Source organism: Symphalangus syndactylus, chromosome X (assembly GCF_028878055.3).
Source record: "Symphalangus syndactylus isolate Jambi chromosome X, NHGRI_mSymSyn1-v2.1_pri, whole genome shotgun sequence".
In the NCBI taxonomy this organism is placed as follows: domain Eukaryota; kingdom Metazoa; phylum Chordata; class Mammalia; order Primates; family Hylobatidae; genus Symphalangus; species Symphalangus syndactylus.
The window spans coordinates 98648791-98669360 of NC_072447.2; the positions used below are offsets into that span (position 1 = coordinate 98648791).

General features: G+C 36.0%; 1 protein-coding gene and 1 long non-coding RNA gene across 7 annotated transcripts in view; one reads left to right on the forward strand and one right to left on the reverse strand.

The window, feature by feature from the left end:
• Positions 1-3619, forward strand: part of FAM133A (family with sequence similarity 133 member A) — a 38866-nt gene extending 35247 nt beyond the window's left edge. For 3 of the 5 annotated variants that reach the window (XM_063634665.1, XM_063634666.1, XM_063634667.1), the window contains one exon: positions 677-3612. In XM_063634665.1, the coding sequence (XP_063490735.1) occupies positions 780-1526 (747 nt within the window). In that variant the 5' untranslated portion in view covers positions 677-779 and the 3' untranslated portion in view covers positions 1527-3612. Of the gene's footprint in view, positions 1-676 lie in introns of all 5 variants that reach the window. The other 2 variants (XM_063634664.1, XM_055268932.2) reach the window with 1 other exon arrangement.
• The window catches only part of LOC134735993 (uncharacterized), a 606060-nt gene that overhangs the window by 137362 nt on the left and 448128 nt on the right, over positions 1-20570 (reverse strand). The window lies entirely within an intron of this gene.

The window sequence follows — 20570 nt, forward strand, 5'->3', positions numbered from 1 at the left end:
GATAGGATCAACTTCATGGGTTTGGCCTTGAGATTGAATGAGATAATCCATTGCAAACACTAAGCAGTCCTTGACAGAGAATAAACACCTACTAGGTACTAGAGATTAATAGCCCAAGCGAGAGATGATAGGGGCCTGGGCTAAGTTGATGACAGTATATTTGGAGACAAGTGAATGGATATGAGGCCTATTGTGGAGGTTTAAATATCAGGATTTAGTAATGTATTGGATTTGACAGTTGAGGGAGAAGGATTTTTCAGTTATGACTCCTGGGCTTCTGTCAAAAGGAGTGGAGAGGGTTGTGTTGCACTTTCTTGAGTTGGTGAAGGTCTGTCTGGTACAGATTTTAGTTATATAAATTTATCTCTATATACTATATAAAGCAGGAATGAAAGAAAGGAAAAAGGTAAGTATCATACAATGTAAGAGAAAATGGCTATTAAATATTTTAGGTATCTGTCAGAATCTTACATGAGGTATATAAAACACTTTTAGTTTATACCACAGTGTCTGTAATATGTAAAATTTTAAAATGTGTATATTGTTTGTTCTCATGGTATAAGATTTTGGAAATTTCTACTGTACCGTGTGATAGGCAGTGAACAATTAAGCTTATATGTTTATTTGTCTTTATATTAAAGGTGATTTGTAATCATTCCATCTGCTTCTCTTACAGAATGGAGCTTGCTTGATATTTCACTAGATAAAGAATTTAAGGAGAGCATCTATCTTTGTTCTCCTTGACAGCTGAGAGTCTGCCCTTAGAAACGTCAGGCACCATGGGGAAGCGGGATAATCGGGTAGCCTATATGAATCCTATAGCAATGGCCAGATGGAGAGGCCCAACTCAATCTGTGGGCCCAACAATCCAAGATTATCTAAATCGACCAAGACCCACCTGGGAAGAAGTAAAGAAACAATTAGAAAATAAAAAAACAGGCTCAAAAGCATTAGCTGAATTTGAAGAAAAAATGAATGAAAATTGGAAGAAAGAACTTGAAAAAAGCAGAGAGAAATTATTAAGTGGAAATGAGAGCTCATCTAAAAAAAGAGAAAGAAAGAGAAAGAAAAAGAAGAAATCTTGTCGGTCTTCATCTTCTTCATCAAGCTCTGATTCTTCAAGCAGTTCTTCAGATTCTGAGGATGAGGAAAAGAAACAAGGAAAAAGGAGAAAGAAAAAGAAGAACCGTTCATACAAATCATCCCAAAGCTCTACGTATGAATCAGAATCTGAGAGCAAGGAGTCTGTAAAAAAGAAAAAGAAGTCAAAGGATGAAACAGAGAAAGAAAAGGATATAAGAAGCCTCAGCAAAAAAAGAAAGAAAAGTCATCCTGATGATAAACCTTTATCATCTGAGTCCTCATCTGAATCAGATTATGAAGAGGATGTGCAAGCAAAAAAGAAGAGAAGGTGTGAAGAGCGAGAACAAGCAAAGGAAAAAGTAAAGAAGAAGAAGAAGAAACAGCACAAGAAGCATAGTAAGAAGAAGAAAAAGAAGTCTGGATCAAGTCACAAGTCAAGGTAACATCAAGAAAAAAAGCAAGAATGAGTTTGTCAAGTTCCCCTGTGTTAGTAGAATTATTTCTGTACTTTGAGTTGCCTATCAAATCCCACTGTGCCAGAAAGGGGCATAGTGGCTGCTGGCAACTTCAATATACATTTTTGTTTGCTTGTCCTTCCTTCCAATGGTTAATTCCTCTGAGAGCTAAAATTCTGTTGTCATACCAGTGAATAAAATGTTTGAAATTAAAGTAAAATGTGTTAGATAATGAATAACTTTGACAAAAAAAGTGTATCTAAGATTAAATGTATCTAATTCGAATACATCTTTGAAATATCACCATAGATGAAACATAAATGTAATTTCCAGACAATTGTAGTTGGTATTTTTGATGCAAGGACTTAATATTGATGTCTCAAATTCCTTGCTTTTGTAAATAAGTTTAGTTCATTTTCCTTTTTTCTTTAATGAATCTTTGTTTACATGGGGAAAGAGCATGTGGGGTGGGAAGGGCAAGTGTTTGCTAATCACTGTGGCTAGCTGAATAGTGTGCCTTTGACTCTTACACATCCTATTTTTGCCAGAGCAGCAGCCGTCCTTTTCTTACTTTATGAAATTCTGGGGTGTTGTATGCTGCTTCAAGTGAACAAGAAGGACAGAAGTTTACAGCATAAGTAAGCCCCCGTATCTATGAAATTTACCTCTTCTTCAGCACTGTTTACTGTACAGTACTGAATAATATTTAGTATTACAATATTACATGATTTGAAATAACTTTATACCCATTTTGTATGGGAACCATTCTAAACAGACCCTGATGTTGTTTGATTAAGAAATATTCTGAAATTTTTTTGCATGTTTTATACTGTTAAGTTTTAATTATCTGACCATATTCTATATAACTGATGATCCTTTTTTAAGATATGATTTATGCTTAGGATATAAGTTTCAAGTTTTTAGTTTCTTAACCTTGCTATATTAATTTCATTACTGTGTTTAATTGCACCCTTGCCAAAATATTTAGCATGTGAAAAGGTTTTTTTAAAAAAATATGTAATGCCTTCATATTGAAGCTGGTTACTGTAAGCAAGTTGAGTGCCAGACCTCTAGTACGCCGTGTGTTACATGAAACTACTGCCAAAATCTTAGTAAGATTGTTGTTGAAAAGATTGTTGTCTTAAGCATTAATATTGAATTTATATAGAAGTTAAATGTAGGTGATAATGACATCATTGATCTTCCTGTGCCCATATTTTCCTACAATTTGGTGCCTTGTATCTGTTGCTGACTCACTTTTACCACTAGTGTAAAAATAAGTGAAAAAATATTTTTACTTTACATTTTTATATATCAGAGTAACATAAATTATAAATTTGTGTCTCAAAAACCACCTGTGATGGAGGATGTGCTAATTGTAATGTAATAGGTACAAAGTATTTTGGCATGATGAAAAGCTCAATAGCTATTGTTTTTAAATAGCAGATTTTATCTCAGCTACCTTCAATCACAAGTAAAATTATAAAGCTAAAAAACATCTACAATAACGTGTTGGCTGCCAAATTTTTTGCATTGGAAATACTGGAATCTCTCATTAAAGTTCTTGGAACATTATAGTGATGCCATGTTAGATTACCTTGGAGCTTCAAAACTTTAGCTTTTTCCTAAAAATATATGTTTATGCTGATAAAACTATTACATTTATGGGATATTTTGTATCCATATAGAGTTTTTCAGAATTGTTCATTAAAATGCTTTTTATAAGCTTATATTATTTGTAGAATATGGCAAAAGCATTTACAGCTCATCATATATCTATCTGCTCCCGTTCACTTCCAAACCTCTTGTAGTTAAGCAATGACATTTGACTACTTCAAGCAGAGGGACTGTAAACAGAAGTGATTTTCTATTTCCATGTTGGACTGTAAAAAGTTCTGCATGACCCTCCAGTTTTCTTTTGCCTGTCATGGTGACCTGAAAGCAAGATGTTCCAAATGGCATACTTACAAGACGGATGCAACCTGGGTCCTTAGGTCGCTGTTTAGAAGGGACCTGACTGGAGTGCTGATGGACTTGCAGTAAACTTTTTAAGTGTAAGAAATAAACTGTTATGTGTTAAACCACTGTGATTTGGGGTCTTTTTATTACTGCGGAATCACCTAACCTAATCTGACCAATAACACAGAACTCTAGAACATCTATTTCATTATTTACATAAAATAACTCACCTTATTCTATCACATTCTTCTGTAGTCTACAGATTGACTCAGAAGTGATTATTATGCCATAGTAGAAGGAAATACTCATATATTTGCATTGGTTTTTATGTAATGATTGAGGGAGAGAGTGGTCTACCATGTTTCATGCTTATCAGAAATGCTGCCTAGGAAATAAAACTACATTATTCTGTTGATTGTAGTAAAAAAGTTCCGGTAAAGTTTTTGAGAAGGAAATTTTAAAAGTATTCATGAGGACTTGATGAAGAAGAGGAATGCTATTTTTTATATTAATTATAGAACTTACAGCAGAGAAAAGTGCCATAGAAATATGGAGGATAATAGACTGAATAGATTTAGTTGAACATTAATATGTTGCTTTTAAATTAAAAGCAACGTAATTTTGTCCCTATTTGAAAAGCACTAAAGTTGTTATTAGTGATCTGCCTATGTGCTTAGTAAGGAGTATAGCTTTAGATATAACATGCAACTCGCTTTGGCTATGGAAAGGGCAGCAGTGAGAAAGTAAATAAGAAAGAAGATGGGAGATGTGAAAAATCGATTCACTCTAGATTCACAATTTAATTTTGATCACAAAAGGAATTTGAAACATCTCAGGCTTCAGGTGAAGATTTAGATTGGAGATAAGGAAACAAGAAAATTTAGAGTTCTTGTTTTTAATCTTGTGACAACTCTCTTGATAATTATAAATTTATTTTGAAGAAAAGTTTCATTTGACATTGTGACGTTTCTGTAGTCATTTCTGTTTGGCCCTATTTATTTTACAAAAAAGACATATTTAATCTAAGATGTAGGTTTGTAACTACATCATGTCTCATGAAAATATAGACAATCATTCAAAATCACCTATGTAATTTAAAGTTGAACTGACTTTCTCATTCCTGCCTGAGCTGCAAACAAGGTGTGTTCTTTCATCATATGGCTCTAGCACTTTTTCTTGACTCTTCATGCCACTTAAGTTTAATTTGCTTTATATTATGTATTTTGTAGACTCATGGACTCTTTGTATTATGAGCCTCAGCTCTCAGCTCAGCACTAGGTTGAAATTTTCATTCTGCCATTTCTTGACATGTGACCCAAAATAAGTTATTTCACCACCTCTATGACACAATTTCTTCATATACAAAATCAGAGAAAATGGTATCTGTATTAAACCATTTTTGCATTGCTATAAAGAAATACCCGAGGCTGGGTAATTTGTAAAGAGAAGAGGTTTAATTGGCTCACGGTTCTACAGGCTGTGCAGCATGGCACCAGCATCTGCTCAGCTTCCGGTGAAGGCCTCAGGAAGCTCACACTCGTGGTTGATGGTGAAGCAGGAGTAGGCACCTTACATGGTGAGATAGGCAACAAGGGCAGGGGGAGATGTCCCAGACTTTTAAACAACCAGATCTCTTGTGAACTAACTGAGTGAGAACTCACTTGTCACCTAGGAGACGGAGACGTTACTAAACCATTCATGAAGGATCCACCCCCATGATCCAATCACCTCCCACTAGGCCCTACCTCCAATATTGGGAAACACTTTTCAATACGAGATTTGGAGGGGACAGACATCTAAACCACATCAGTACCTATATCTAGGATTGTTATGAAAATAAGATAAAATAACATTTAAAGTATTTAAACATTCCTGACACATAGTAAATGCTCAATAAATGTGTTTTTTCATCCTCCACCTCCAATTATCATCATTATCACATATGACATAATAATGATGATTACATTATTATGATATCGCCACCTCCTATGCTGCATTTTAACTTTTTTAAAAGTAGTGCCTGCTTCATCTTTTATCTCTAACAATGATAATACATGGTGTTTTGCATATGATGGGTGTCTCCTAATTTTCATTAAATTGAATTAGTTGAACAAGACTTGGGAGAAAGGAAACTGAATGAATATAGTATACTAGATGTGTGTAAGCTCCTTGCCTTACGTTTTAGAACAGCTGAATTGAGATATAATTCATACACCATAAAATTTACCTCTTTAAATTATGCAATTCAATGGTTTTAAGTGTATTTACAAATACATGGAAACATAATCAGACTTAATAAAAGACATACTACGGCGATTAAACAGTCACTGCTCCTGCTTTATGGACATATATTTCTGGACCTAACCAAGAATTCCATATAACCACAATGTTAGAACATGTAAATAATCTCAAAAAGAAATCTTGTACCTTTTATCTTCCCTACTCACTCCACCCATCCTCTCAAGCCTTAAGCAAAAACTGACATACTTTCTGACTCTGTATATTTCCCTGTTGTGGACATTTCATATAAATTGAATTATATAATTATGGTTTTTTGTGACACTTTTTTCACTTTGTATAATATTTTCAATGTTCATCCATTCTTTAGCATGTATTAAGAGCATTTACATCAAGATAAAAAGAAAGAAAATCTAGTGCAGTCCATAGAATTTCTGCTAGAACCAGGAGAAAAAAATCTTCCCTATTTAAATATGCCAGACATCATTAATCCGATTTGCACTGATTTAAAAATACTGATTATACAGAAGGCTATTGAGCATTTATACTTCTTGGATGTAAAAATGTTCGAATATTAATTAATAGAGAAATTTCGTCAATTTTTATGATAGGTGCAGATAACATCAACCTAGCATGAGTATGATTTGTGTTCAGAAACTTGGCAAGTTTAAATTGTTTTAAGGAGAGCATGGATATGCTTATTTTCCTTCCAATAAGCTACTACTCTGAATGATTTACTCAAGAACTCTAGTGTTTTGAAATGTCTTTTCTAAGAAGCTGTTTACAAAGATCAAAGATACAGATTATCTCCCTTCAAAGAAGACGTTGTAATCTGCTTTTCTTTAGTGTCCCCAAATAGCTTTATTACTTATTTATCTATATGGTATCTCATTTTCAATCCATCCACCCACCTTCCCATCTTCATTCAGTTACTTTACCTAAATTTGTTTTTAAGATGTGTCCCATTTACCGGCTACCCAAACCTTCACAGGATTAATTTATCTAGACACTATTCAGATATAATACACAAGAATATATTTTCTCTATTGTAGTCTCTTTACTGACATAAATATTTCACCAATACAACAAACATAATACGAAGTAAAGAACCACAGCTAAGGCCCTATTATATCTGTTACAAATGAACAGGGGGAAACCAGTGGAGGAAATCCATGAGCTAGTATAACTCAAAATGATCTTAATAATGTTCCAGTACATACAAATAAGATAAAATAGAGATAAATATCAACAAAAAAAAAATGGAGACTTTACAAAAGACATACTATGGTCATTAAGCAGTTACTACTCCTGCTTGATGGACATGTATTTCTGGACCTAACCAAGAATCCTATATACATAATTTCTATGAGTCCAATGATCTTTTGCAATACCACATAGATCTTTATCTATCATATTCTAGAAGTCATTACAATCAATTAGCAGGGCAAGATGTGATTATCCCCAACATACAACCATATATGCACATGTATAGATTAACCCTTTAAAAAATTGCTTGGAAATATCTGTCATGTACCTGCCCAGCCACTGATAGTAGGCTGTACCAAGAGCATTCTCTGGGAGATTGCATCAATCAGAGATCCAATCATTTAACAGATGGCACACTCCAGATAATTTGAAAAGGGTTTATTTACAAAAGGGCTATTTACAAAGGTGTTTGCAGAGTATAGGAGAACCACAGGGCTAGTGAGTGCCGTAACCTTGGGACTAGTAACAATGAGCTATCACTACTTTTAGGCCCAAAGAGACTAAAACTAAGAAAGAGAGTTGTGTATAGAAGGTCACTTTGAGCTAAGCATAGTCAAATCAACCTGAGCTGTCATTAAACAAATAAATACTCTGAGTTCACTCCCTTTCTTCTGAACTTTTGTCCTGCTTCCCCATTAGCTGAACCCAATTGGAAATCAGAAGTCATGGGATCTCATTGATGTTATCTATACAGGTCAGCCTCCTCAGGCACAGGGAAGGTGAAAGAAGGATAGACTGGAGCTGGAGGGGCAAATGAAATATATACCCAGAACTGCACACCCTTTTTGCACGTCAGCATTCATTCTTGTCCTTCGACTGAGTGAATATTTTATGTCTCCAGCCGAGAAGTTTCATGAAGTCACACAAGTTTCATATCATCTCAAGGTGATGTCAGTTTGATCACACTGCAAGTAAAATATTAGCCACCACTGACATTATTCATTAAAATAGTGATGGGGTATGGGAAGGTGAGAGCAAAAGGAACATAAAACATAGTGCTACATCTTTCTCTTCTATAACTGTCCATGAAGCTAAATTGGTTTCCATAGCTACCTTTCCTCTCCATTCCATGCTCCCCTTACCCACTGCCAGCACCTGGATGGATGGGGTTCTTTACCTACTCGGGTGTAACAACCTTTATTCCTGATGGATCTGAGTCCTTGTGATCCTGCCTTTATTGGGTTGTTGCAGTTTTCAGTTCACAAGGACAACTGGACAAGGGAGTAAATAACAAGAGGCACCGCAGTGAAGTACTTGGATTTTAAACATAATCCTCTTGGTGCCATTGTGTAGCAACAACCCAATTTTCCCCTAAAATTACAACCAATTACCTAGTCCGATACAGTGACTTCCTTCTGTGCCTGTTGATTTAGTGGCATCAGGAGCTCAAAAAAAGGCCACTGGGGTAGTCTCAGCTTCCTACTCATCAAACCCATGATCTTTTTTTCTTTTTATCTGGTGGAAGCATTCTTCCCTTGTACACTAGGATTTCCAAACATACCAAGACTGTGAAAATGGGAAAAAAAATTGTTCAGAGAAGTTATGAACTTTACTAGTAAGAAGAGCCACTGCCACCTACCCTTTAATTCTTTGTTATGAAAGAAATTGCACCACTTATTGGCCACATGGTTTAAGCCACATATTGTATTGTTTACCACAGCATCCTAACCTTGCAGGTTTTTTTTTTCTATTTCAAATAACAAATTAATCTTTACTAGGCCATATAAGACCAGTTAATTCTGTGGGTGTGAACTCATTACTATAAATGTGTCCTATGGTTAGAGATAATATTGTGTGGGATGCCACGGCAATGGATAAAGGCATTCTATAAGTTCAAGAACAATTGTGCTGACCTATCGCATCAAGGACAAAGTTTTCTCCTCAATAAGGGAAGGGGTCCAATATAATAAATCTGCCACATGCTAACGCATGGCAAATTATACCATATTAGGAGTTCAACGTTGGCCTTTGCTATTAGCAGGTTGGGCAGTCAGAAGAGGTGGTAGCCAAGTTAGCTCTGGCAATGGAAAGACCATATTGCTGAGTCCACACATAGTCTCTATCTCTGCCACCATGTACACATTGTACGTTAACCCATTGAATAAGCATCAAGGTAACTGGGGAAAGGTTGACTCATTGAAAGAACAGGTCATCTTGCCCAGGTGATTATTGAGAGCCTCCTCTGATATGGATACCCCTTGGTTGGCATTTGCATGGGCTATGAATGTGTTTACACTATTGTAAGAGGAACCATTCTAAGAGTTCCATCCAAGTACCTTCCCCCGTTCCCATGACTTCTTTTTACTGATTTCCCAGTTATGATCTTTCCAATTTCCTAACCAGCCTGTTAGCCTTTGCTCATTAATTGAGCTAGATCTATATGTCAAGCTATCTTTCCTTTCACTGATGTGTAAAACCATATATACTGCCAAATATTCTGCTAACTGGAAGGGTTTCCTTTCACCACTGATTTTCACAACCATTTCTTCTTGGTCATATTGGCATAGCATGCATATGCATAGGTAAATCAAGCCCACATTTTCTCCTCCTCGTTAGCTACTCATGAGGAACTCCTCATGGGGTAATAGGTGTGGTTGAGGGCAAGTGATAAAACAATATAATCAAGTAACATAAAAGCCTGAGATAATTGTCCATAATTTTAATAGACTATTTTTAGAGTAATTTTAGGTTCACAGAAAAGTTAACCAGAAAGTATAGAGTTCTCATATACCTTTTTTCCCATACATACACAATCTCCCTCACTACCAATATTCCATACCAGAGTCGTACATTTGTTACAATTGATGATTCTTCATTGACAAATCATCATTACCCAAAATCCATAGTTTACATTAGGGTTCACTCTTGGTGTTGTACATTCTACTGATTTTGACAAATGTATAATGGCATGTATCCACCATTATAATATCATACAGAATGGTTTCGTTGCCCTAAAAATTCTCTGTGTTCCATCTAATCATCCCTTGCCCCTCTGTAACCACTGACAACAACTGAATTTTTTATTGTCTTCACAATCTTACCTTTTCCAGATATCATAATGTAATCATACGGTAATGTAGCCTTTTTAGGTTAGCTTCTTTCACCCAGTAATATGGATACAAGGTTCCTTCATGTCTTTTCACAACTTGATAGTTCATTTCTTTAGAGCACAGAATAATATTCCATTGTCCAGATGTACCACAGTTTATTTGTCTATTAACCTAACGAGGGGCATTTTTGTTGCTTCCAAGTTTTGGTAATTATGAATAAAGCTACTATAAACATCTGTAGGCAAAGTTTTATGTGGCTATCAGTTTTCAACTAATTTGGTTAAATACCAGGAAGTGTGATTGCTGGATCATCTGCTCATAATTTTTAGGTTGCCTTTCAAATATATTTAGGCCAGGTATATACCACTTCTATTTTATAATGAAAAGTTTCTGTGCACATCCAAATTCATGGTTATCTGAATCAGATATCACCAATTAATGATGAGCAATACAATCTCTTCTAGGGCCCATTCATAAAGCAGGAGCTGCTTTTCTTTTTTTTGAGACGGGGTCTCGCTCTTTCGCCCAGCCCGGAGTGCAGTGGCGCAATCTCGGCTCACTGCAAGCTCCGCCTCCCGGGTTCACGCCATTCTCCTGCCTCAGCCCCCCGAGTAGCTGGGACTACAGGCGCCCGCCACTGCGCCCGGCTAATTTTTTGTATTTTTAGTAGAGACGGGGTTTCACCGTCTTAACCAGGATGGTCTCGATCTCCTGACCTCGTGATCCACCCGCCTCGGCCTCCCAAAGTGCTGGGATTACAAGCGTGAGCCACTGCGCCCGACCAAGCAGGAGCTGCTTTTCTAATGGAAGTAGGGTAAGACTTTTCTCTTAAACCCAGGAATTCTGTGCTATTTTTCTCCAATTGGAGTTTCCAGACGCTGAATACAACATCTCTTTCTCCCACAAAACTTTGCATACCTTCAGGACCTTTGGCTCATAAAGGCTTAATAGTCAAGCATGTTGCACTGCAGCCTGGAACTCAGGGAGACCCCATTCTTTTCGAGCACTCACTTAAAATTAGAAGCTCTACAGATCATCAAATAGGCTGTCATAGCAGCATGCCAAATATATTATATGTTGCCTTCCAAATCCAAAGAGGTCTGCCAAGCATTATGTCTATTGTGTGTGTGTGTGTGTGTGTGTGTGGTGGGTGGGTGGTAAAAGGTAAAACAACTCGTCCCTCATTTTGAATAAATTTTCCCAACATACCCTAGACCACTGGACTCTTCCCTAATGTGGCAGGTCTTGAACTTCTGTGTAATGTATCTTCCACTCTCTGGCATTCACGTGTCTTACTAAGGCATCTATGGCAGTATTATTGAAAGTAATGGATTCATGTCAGTTCATGAACTGTTTGTCATTAGTCTACGATAAGATAAATAAGAAAATTGACATTTTTAAACAATCATACAGAAATAATGACATACTTGCAATATCCAAGTACATAAATATTTTTCTAGTACTTTATGTTTATTGTATTTTACAAACCAAATACCACATGTTCTTACTTATAAGTGGGAGCTAAACACTGAATACACATGGACACAAAGTTGAGAAGAATAGACACTGGGGACTGCTTGAAGGGTGAGGGTGGGAGGGGGTCGTAGGTTGGAAGGCTACTTATCGGGTACTATGCCCACTACCTTGGTGATGGGATCATTTGTACACCAGGCCTTAGTGTTATTTGATTTACCCATGTAACAAACTTGCACATGTCATGTAACCCTTGAACTCAAAATAAAAGTAGAGAAAAGTGTCAATCTTTGATGAAATTAAAAATAATTAAAAATTTTTAATTGAAAATTTTAAAAGATATCCTTTGCTAGTGAAATTTGGTAAGAACTGATCTATGGTGCTTGCTATTTCTCACTCAGTAGGTCCAATTGACATAATTTAACCAGTTAACATCACTCTAATGGGCCAAAGTGATAGTCTGTGGGATATAATTATCAAAGTCTCTTTGGACTATATTTTGACCTAGAGCAAGAGAGCTTTCAGTCCTGAGGTGATACAGTAAATAATATATTATTGTACATGCTATGGAAATATACACTCTTTCTGATAGTCATTACGGATTGGAAGGTTAAGGGAAAACATTCTACAGGTCAGTAGTTGCGTACTTGAATCCAGGATCTGTGTTGCTTTGCTTCAGTAAAGATTCCACATCTGAAATCATGCCTGTAATTGGCATCACATCCTGATTATTTGCAATAATTTACTGTCATTTTCCATCATCCATCTGGCTTTTGCACCAGCCAAACAAGCATAATAAATGGAAATGTTATAGGAATCATTTCCTCTGCATCTCTAAATTCTGATGGCAGCACTAATCTGCAAATTCCTTCAGGGTTTTTGGTTTGTTATCTTTGAAGGATCTCCCCCTTCACATTTTCTACCATAATAGTCCTTACCCCATGGGAAAAGGAACCATTGCGGAGATCTTGTAAGTTACTTTATATGCCTATTCCCACTATATACTTTGCAGCCAGTGAAATAACCACGGAATGATCCTACATTTCAAATGAATATATTGTAAAATAAAGCCAAGACTCCATCTATCATCTGATTTTACTAAACCCATACTTCTACCAGTGGAATACAGTGGCATTTTCAAGTATCTAGGCATCAACCCAAATTCCAGGTAAGTAACTATTAATCCCCAGAAGCTAAAGCTATCTTTCATCCCCCAGTACAGTTACTCAGACTAATGGCTGCAGGGTTCGCTGGAGAAGAACTGAGGAAAGGTTTATGGTATAAGTCTGTAACCATATTGCAGGATCCCTCCTCAAAAGTTCACAGTTTGCCCTCATTTGAAGGTCTTTGACCTGACTGACCCTGAGGAATTGGAGAAGAGGCCATGGATTCACACTGTGGTAACTAAAATCAGGATTCTAATTGTTTTAGAATTTTTCCACCTTTATTATCAACTAGCAACTTAGTAGGATGCCAATCTACTGAATTTCTAAGGACCCTGTGATCAGGTGGCCATTGCCACAGTTTGGTTTAGGTCAAAACACTCTGATTATCATTACAATCCCTGGGTTTTTGAGAAATTTCACAGAACTTGATAGTTAAATGCTGCTACTTCATCTCTACCACACCAGGATCCCATTATTTCCATTGACATTAGGGAACCTAAATCCATCACATTTCATATTCTTTGCTGGTTTACAGAGTTCGGCCACTACAGAGTTAAGATTTTACATAATTGATGCACCAGTGTTTCCATTTCCCTGGGTCTTTGGCCTTTTTCCTCTAGTGCAGTGGTTCTAAACATCAGTGTGAATCAGAATCACCTGGAGGATTTGTTAAAACACATATTACTGGGTGCTGCCGCCAGTGTTTCTGATTAAACAGTTCCAGCTACCCCGGAACTAATAATTTATAATGATAACAAGTTCCCAGGTTAGGCTGATGATGATGGTCTAGGGACTAAATTTTGGTAATAATTGCTCCAGTGTATGCAAGGAAAATACTAGCATTTTAACCTCATTAACTGTAGTCCACTATTGAATCCAGAATTTAATTATCCAATCTAGCAGATTGTTATTAGCTAATCCAAGGTTCTTGAGCTGCCATATCAACTACTGTGTCCTAGGTAAATATACGCATGTCAATGCATTTAGTTCATTGAGTCTTAAATTTCACCTGCCTTGCTGAAACATCCTTATAATTCACTCCCATACATGCCCTCCACACTCTCTTACGGGCCCAAAGACAGTGAAAGATGGTAACTTACAAGGAGGAATAATTCCAGTTTGTGAGGCAACCAGTCCTGGTGCTACTACTGAAAGTGTTTTATGCAGAGAGGCTGCCTTTACAGGCAAGAGAGTTGAATGGACACAAGAAACCTGAACTGACCTCAATGGGAGAATGCCAAGAGAATAAATATGCTGGGCTCACGGTGCTCCCTCTCTCTCCTGTCTGTTTCTAGGATTCTCATTTCACTAAACCCAAGGGGAAGCTAGAGAGCATGGGAGCCTATTGATGTAACTCATAACTGTTAGTATCCCAGGGCAGAAATCAAAGGGTAGAGTAGAGCTGGTGGGGCACGTAGATATTCAGAACAGGAGGAACCCATCCATTGGTGATCAGTCTATTCCTGTGGAAACTTGAGCCCTAATAGGTCTTCTCTTCAGTCTGCTCTCAAATCTTATTCATCTTGTTGCCTATGTCCTGAATCTGACTTGACACATTATCAGTTCACAATTTGACTGTCAACTGTATAAAGTATTCAACCTACTAGTTGCCTAATATGTTTCCCTTGGCATGGTAATCATTAATATTATTCAATAGATATTAATGGTTCCCCTTCTGAGCACATGGTAAGATTACACTTGTGTATCTCCTTCTAGTTTGAGGTCACCATGTCTATATGCCAAAACAGATGCTCTCTCTATCCCATGTATATTTAAAAGTATTCATAAACAAAGATTTAGAATAATCTCAACCTTTAAGTATAGAAAAATTATTTGCATGCCTATTTTGAATGCTCATTTTAATTGTAAAAATGATTTTATATAAATTAGTATTTAGAAAGAACTAAGAAAATTTGAGGGTAGCAGTAGAGAATGGGACGAACTTGAGCCACTAAAGTTTGTCAAAGGAAACCACACAAATTAGGAAATTAACATTTTAATATCTTGGAGCTAAGAGGTTAAAACTGAACAGCATAAAAATTCTGCATTGAAATAAGAATGGCAACATAAACATGATAAAGGAAAAATAAATTGTAGTACAGGCATGCAAAAAATAATACAAACAATTTCATATTTTGCTCATTGATAAATGCATATCTGATAAAAGTAGAAAGTTATCCATGGGAATGATAACTACCAAATTCAGGATATTGGTTACTTTTGGGTATGCGGAGGGAAAGTTGATTGGGCAGTGGTATACCAGAGTATAACTGTATATGTAATGTTTTATTTCTTAAACTAGGTGGTAGGTACAAGAGTAGGTATGTGGTATCATTCTCTCTACCTTCTTATATATTTAGCATATCACATAATAACAAAATGGAACTGCAATCATGAGTTTCTTTATTTAATCAAACAGTTATAAGTGTTTATGAGCAATTGAAAAAAATTTCTGATATTTTGCTGATTAGAAAATTAACTGCTTCCACTCTTGATTCTTGGATAAAGCTGTGGAAGAAATCAAAATCCTGTCATACTGGACTTTTGTTCTGAATTATGGATATAGCTATATTTTCCTTTTGCGCAAGACACTGCTATCAACATCTTCAATTATATTTAGAGATACTGACAAATCATTCTTATAAAACTAACTTTGACATGACTTAATCACGGTTAATTGTGACAAAAATCCATGGCGGAGATGAAAGATGCTAAAACAGTCATACCAAATATGTCTTTCGTTACATTCTTTATAAATCACTAACCTAACTTTATTTCAAGCATTTAACTTAAGGAAATGTTTTTCAAAATATGATGCTCAGGCTACATGTATCACAATCACATGGAGTGATTGTTAGAAATATATTTCCAAGCTCTGAGCTGCATGCTAGACTTTCTGAATCAAACTTTCTAAGTATAGGTCTGTGATTCTTCATTTTTAACAAAGTTTTAGGACAAAACTTGAAGACTGACTTCTATATAAGAAGTGGTTTGTGAAACAAAATGGAAATTAATGGTATTGTATGTTACATGTCGTGGTTTTTACATGAGAGTAAGAGAAGTAAAATCTTGATAAAATTGAACTTAACTAGAGAGAACACTCATTCAACACATATATGTAGGGGGCCTACTATGTGTGTGACACTGCTAGGAATTAGGGTTAGAGTGGTTATTATGATATAATCCTAATAGACATGCAAATACATCATTATAATGAATTATTATTAGTGAATTTATAGTGATAGGCACAGGGGAGGGACACATAACCCAAATTGAGGAAGTCAACAGTGTCTTTCTGGAGGTGGTGATACCTTCGTTGACTCTTAAATAATATATATCATCTGACTTAGTGAAGAGAGAGATGTGTGGGGTATATGCATTCCAAGCAAAGACGTGGGGCCACATGACTTATGGATAAGAGAAGCTGAAATTTTTTCTACCATTTCTGCTTTCTAATGTCTCATTTGAAGATGCCACATTTTCCCAACCTTCTTCCTAGATTCAGGTTTTTAAACTAAATCGTGGGTTCTCCCCGTCTCCAGAAAGGGATTTGGAACTTCATTCACAGTTTTCCCATTCATTTATTCTCCTGTAATCCTGAGAAAATTTGTTCTTAGCAAATTCAAGATCATGGTGATGACTCATCTAACAATGTGGTTTTTCAGTTCTGATATCTATCTTATACTCCACCAAAAATTACCCTCAACACTTCTGTAATTCCCTCTCATGGGCCCACCCTAGACATAGTAAACATCTGGGAAAATGCAAGCATTGAATTCTTGAATTCAGAAACGACTCTTTCTTGTATCTTTCCACTTCCACTCTCTACTTTCCCACTCTTCTACTTTCTATATATTTAACCTGTGATCCCTCCCAGTTCTCCCAGGCTGGGAGGCCCCTCCAGGCTTCATTACCTTCCCATTCTCTTCTAGATATCTTGTCAACTACACCTTCAGGAATGAAGCCCTTCAATTTCCATTTTTATTCACCTTCAAATGTATCTTCAAAGAATCTTGCCTTTGTCCCTTCTCATTCTTTGTTCTCTACCTGAGAAATCATATCTATTTATGAATATGATGCCATTTTTAACCTGAGTGAGCTCAGATTGTCATTGTAATAGAAATTTGTAAAAACAAATTGATAACACAAAGCAAGGTAAATTGTTCCAGCTATTAACTTGTCGGTGATGTTCCCCAGCTTTACAACTCAAGCCGTGATCTATTTCTCCTGAGCTTCAGACTATATATTCAAACCCTTGCTGGATAACTCCATTTTCATGTTCTCTGGGGCTTTTAACTCAAGATGCTCCAACTGAGCCTATTATGATCCTATAAAATTTTTTGTAGGTCTCAACTTGATGGTTCTATCTGGATAGTTACTAGCTGCCTTAACTTGGCTATTTAAAAAAGGCTTTAAAGTTAATTAATTTACCTCTGAATAGTTCCTTGACTGTATATCTCCACTGTAAAATAATAATTATTATAATAGTTATACACACGTAAATCCCATAGGCTCATTGGGAGGAAGAAAAGTGTTTATATAAAGATCTTTTTTAAACAATGCTTTGTGTATAGTAAATGCTATATACCTATTATTATTTTCTAAATGTTATTTTTAGGTAATCAGATATTTTCAATTTGTCTTTGAGTTATTACTTAGGGTGCACCATTTTTGTTTCTAAACATTTACTCTTTTTTATATTACTAATTTAATTGGATATTCTCACCTTTTTTGGCAGCTTCATATATTGTCTATTATTTTATAAAAAGACATTTGAAAATGAGTTATAATTTCAATTAGTGAGTTACAGAATTTAAAGCACAACTAATTCTATGTTAATAATTAAATTTTTATTCCTTTGCTATTTAATTTTTGTTTAGTGTTATCTGTGGTAGATTGACATTAGTTAAACATATCATGCCACTATTGTTTTCCTCATTTTTTCTTTGTTTCTAGTAGTTTCTAAGAACTTTTGATTTATGGATTTCAGCCTTTCTTTTTAAATTTTTTACTAAAAACTTGTGTCTTATAAGCAACATATAATTGAATTTTATTTCTAATTCAGTCTGAGGTGTTATATGATTTGATGGATGAAGCTAGGCCATCTACATTTCTTGCGATACTTATTGTATTTTGCTGCCAAACTATATAGATTATAGTTTGTTCATTTATTTATGTATTTGCATATGGACATCCAGTTGTAGCTGTAGGCCCGTGGTCCTTGTTTCCTCATTGCCTGTTGGCTAAGGCAGGTCTTTGCTCCTAGAGTGCAAGTGCACATGCATTACTTCTCCTGCTTTCCATGTGTTCCCCTCCCACTACAGTGGATAGAGTCCTGGTTATGCTTTGAATCTTTCTCACAGTCCCTGATACTACATCTCTGTGACCTCAGCTGGAACAAGTTCTCTGCTTTTAAGGGTTCATGGAATTACATTAGGTCCACATGGTGAAGCAAGAATAATCTCTTTATTATTTTAATGTTGGTCACCTTAATTACATCTGCCAATTCCTTTTTGCCATGCCATGTGACATATTAACGGGTTCCTAAGATTTGGATTTTGAACATCTTGGTGTGTATTCTATCTACCACAATCCACCCTCTGGCCACAAAAGATTCATGTCCGTTCCAAATAAAAAAGAAAATATTCACTTCATCCTAAGTTCCTCAAAGATCTCATTCCATTACAATGTCAAAACAAAGTCCGAAAATAGCATATAAATCTCATCAGCTCAAAAAACCTAAGTCTATTAATCTAAATCATTTGTGGATGAGACTGTGGCTATAATTCATTAGATACAAATTTTAGGGCATAATTCCTCTCCATCTGCGGGATTGTGAAGCTAAAGAAACAAGTGAACTGCTCCCAAAATGCACTTGTGGCACAGATATAGGATAGCAGTTACAGTGTAGACATTTTATTTCCAAAAAGGGAAGATGGATAGTAAACAATAATCAATAATCTAAAACAGTTTTGAAATTAATCATTCAAACTCCCGTATAGTTCAATACCTGGAAATAATTTTCTGTGGTTCTCAGCCTTGCCCTCGGTGCTCAAAGCTCTGTCCTGTATGCTCTTGGCTCTGTCCTCTAAGTCATTCCACCTTTTTCATGGGAGGAAGCATGTATTTGCAGCAAAATAACTTTATCAGCCTGCTTACTGTCAGCAGCATTTCACAGGTTCTCCAGCCTTCTTTAATTACTTACTTTCTCTGTCCTTTTCAATCTAAGCTGACAGTGTTCTGATTATATATGATTCTCAAGAAGTTTGTGGATCTCATCTTGATGTCACAAGTATTCATTAGACAGAAGTTAGGTCTACAAATCTTTTTGGATGATTCTCTATGCTTGGCTTCTGCTGGGATGTCTAAGGCATGATTCCCTTAAGATACCTAGAGGGTCCCTGATTTGTTTAAGGGGATCTGTGGGCCACACCTTTAATCTTTTCAAACAGCATTTTGTGTGACTGAATACTCTGACTTTTTGGCATCTGAATAGGTTGGAAAATTTCCAAATCATTAATTCCTGGTTTTTTTTTTTTTTTTTAATTTCACAGTTCTTTCCTTAAGTTCTCTTTCTTCTCTTTATTTTTACTATAAGCAGTGAGAAGAAACCAGAATGCACTTTAAAATTTTGCTTGGAGATGTGAGGTAAATGATCAGGACTTTCATTTACAAGTTCTGCTTTTCACATAACTGCAGGATGCAATTTCACCAAACTGTCTGACAGTGCATAACATAGGTCTCCTTTCCTTCAGTTTACAGAAATATGTTCCTCACTTCTCTCTGAGCCTTCACCAGTAGTATCATCCAAGTCTAGATCTCTATTAATAGTCTGTTCAAGTGATTTAGGCTTTCGCTAGTGATTTAGTTTCTCTCAAGTTATCTTCTCTTCCTTCTGAACCCTCACAAGCAGCATCAGTATTTCTACTGATAGAGTGTTAAAGTCAATTTAGTCTTTTTATGTCATGCTCCTCGAAGTCTTCCGACCTTTATTCACTAACCCATTCCAAACTCACTTCCACATTTTTTGGTATTTGTCATATAAATGCCCCACTTCTGGTACCAAAATATGCATTGTTTTTCTATTGCTGCCATAACAAGTTGCTAGAAATTTAACAGCATAAAACAACAGCCATTTATTATCTCGGTTCTATGAATCAGAAGCCAATCACAACATGACTCAGTGGGGTCTTCTGCTCGGAGCCTCACAAAGCCTAAATTAAGGTATCAGCAGAGCTGTATTTGTTTATTACTGGAAGATCTGTGGAAAAAATTGACTTCCAAGCTTATTCAGGTTATCGGCCATATATATTTTCTTTGATCTGGAGCACTGAGGTTCCTCTTTCCTTGCTGAATATCATCAGCTGGGGCTAGTCTTTGCTTTTAGAGGTTGCTCACATTCCTACTCATGCTTTCCATGTGGCCTCCTCTAGTAACGGCATGTCAGGTTCCTCTCATTCTTTGAATCTCTCTGACTTCTTATTCTTCTGACTCTATCTGACTCCAGCAATAACCTTAATTACATCTCTACGGTCTCTTTTGTAATATAATAAAGAATATTCACAGGTTTCCAGGATTAGTTCATAAACATTTTGGGGGGCCATTCTATCTTTTACAATATTTTAAATATGTTTAACCAGAGAAAAATAGGCATTTTTTCTCCTGTTAACATACCTTCTGATAGTTTATTTTTATACTTTGTCCAGAGGTTTTAGTTGTAATCAGTGGAAGAGATAGGCTATAGTTGACTTACTGTATCTTGCTTGGGACTTGAAGTCCTTATATTAATTTTTAAAAGTGTTTATTGAGTGCTTTTATGTGCTTGGCAATGTGATATACAAGGCAAAAATATAGAATGTTGTTACTTCAACATCATTCAA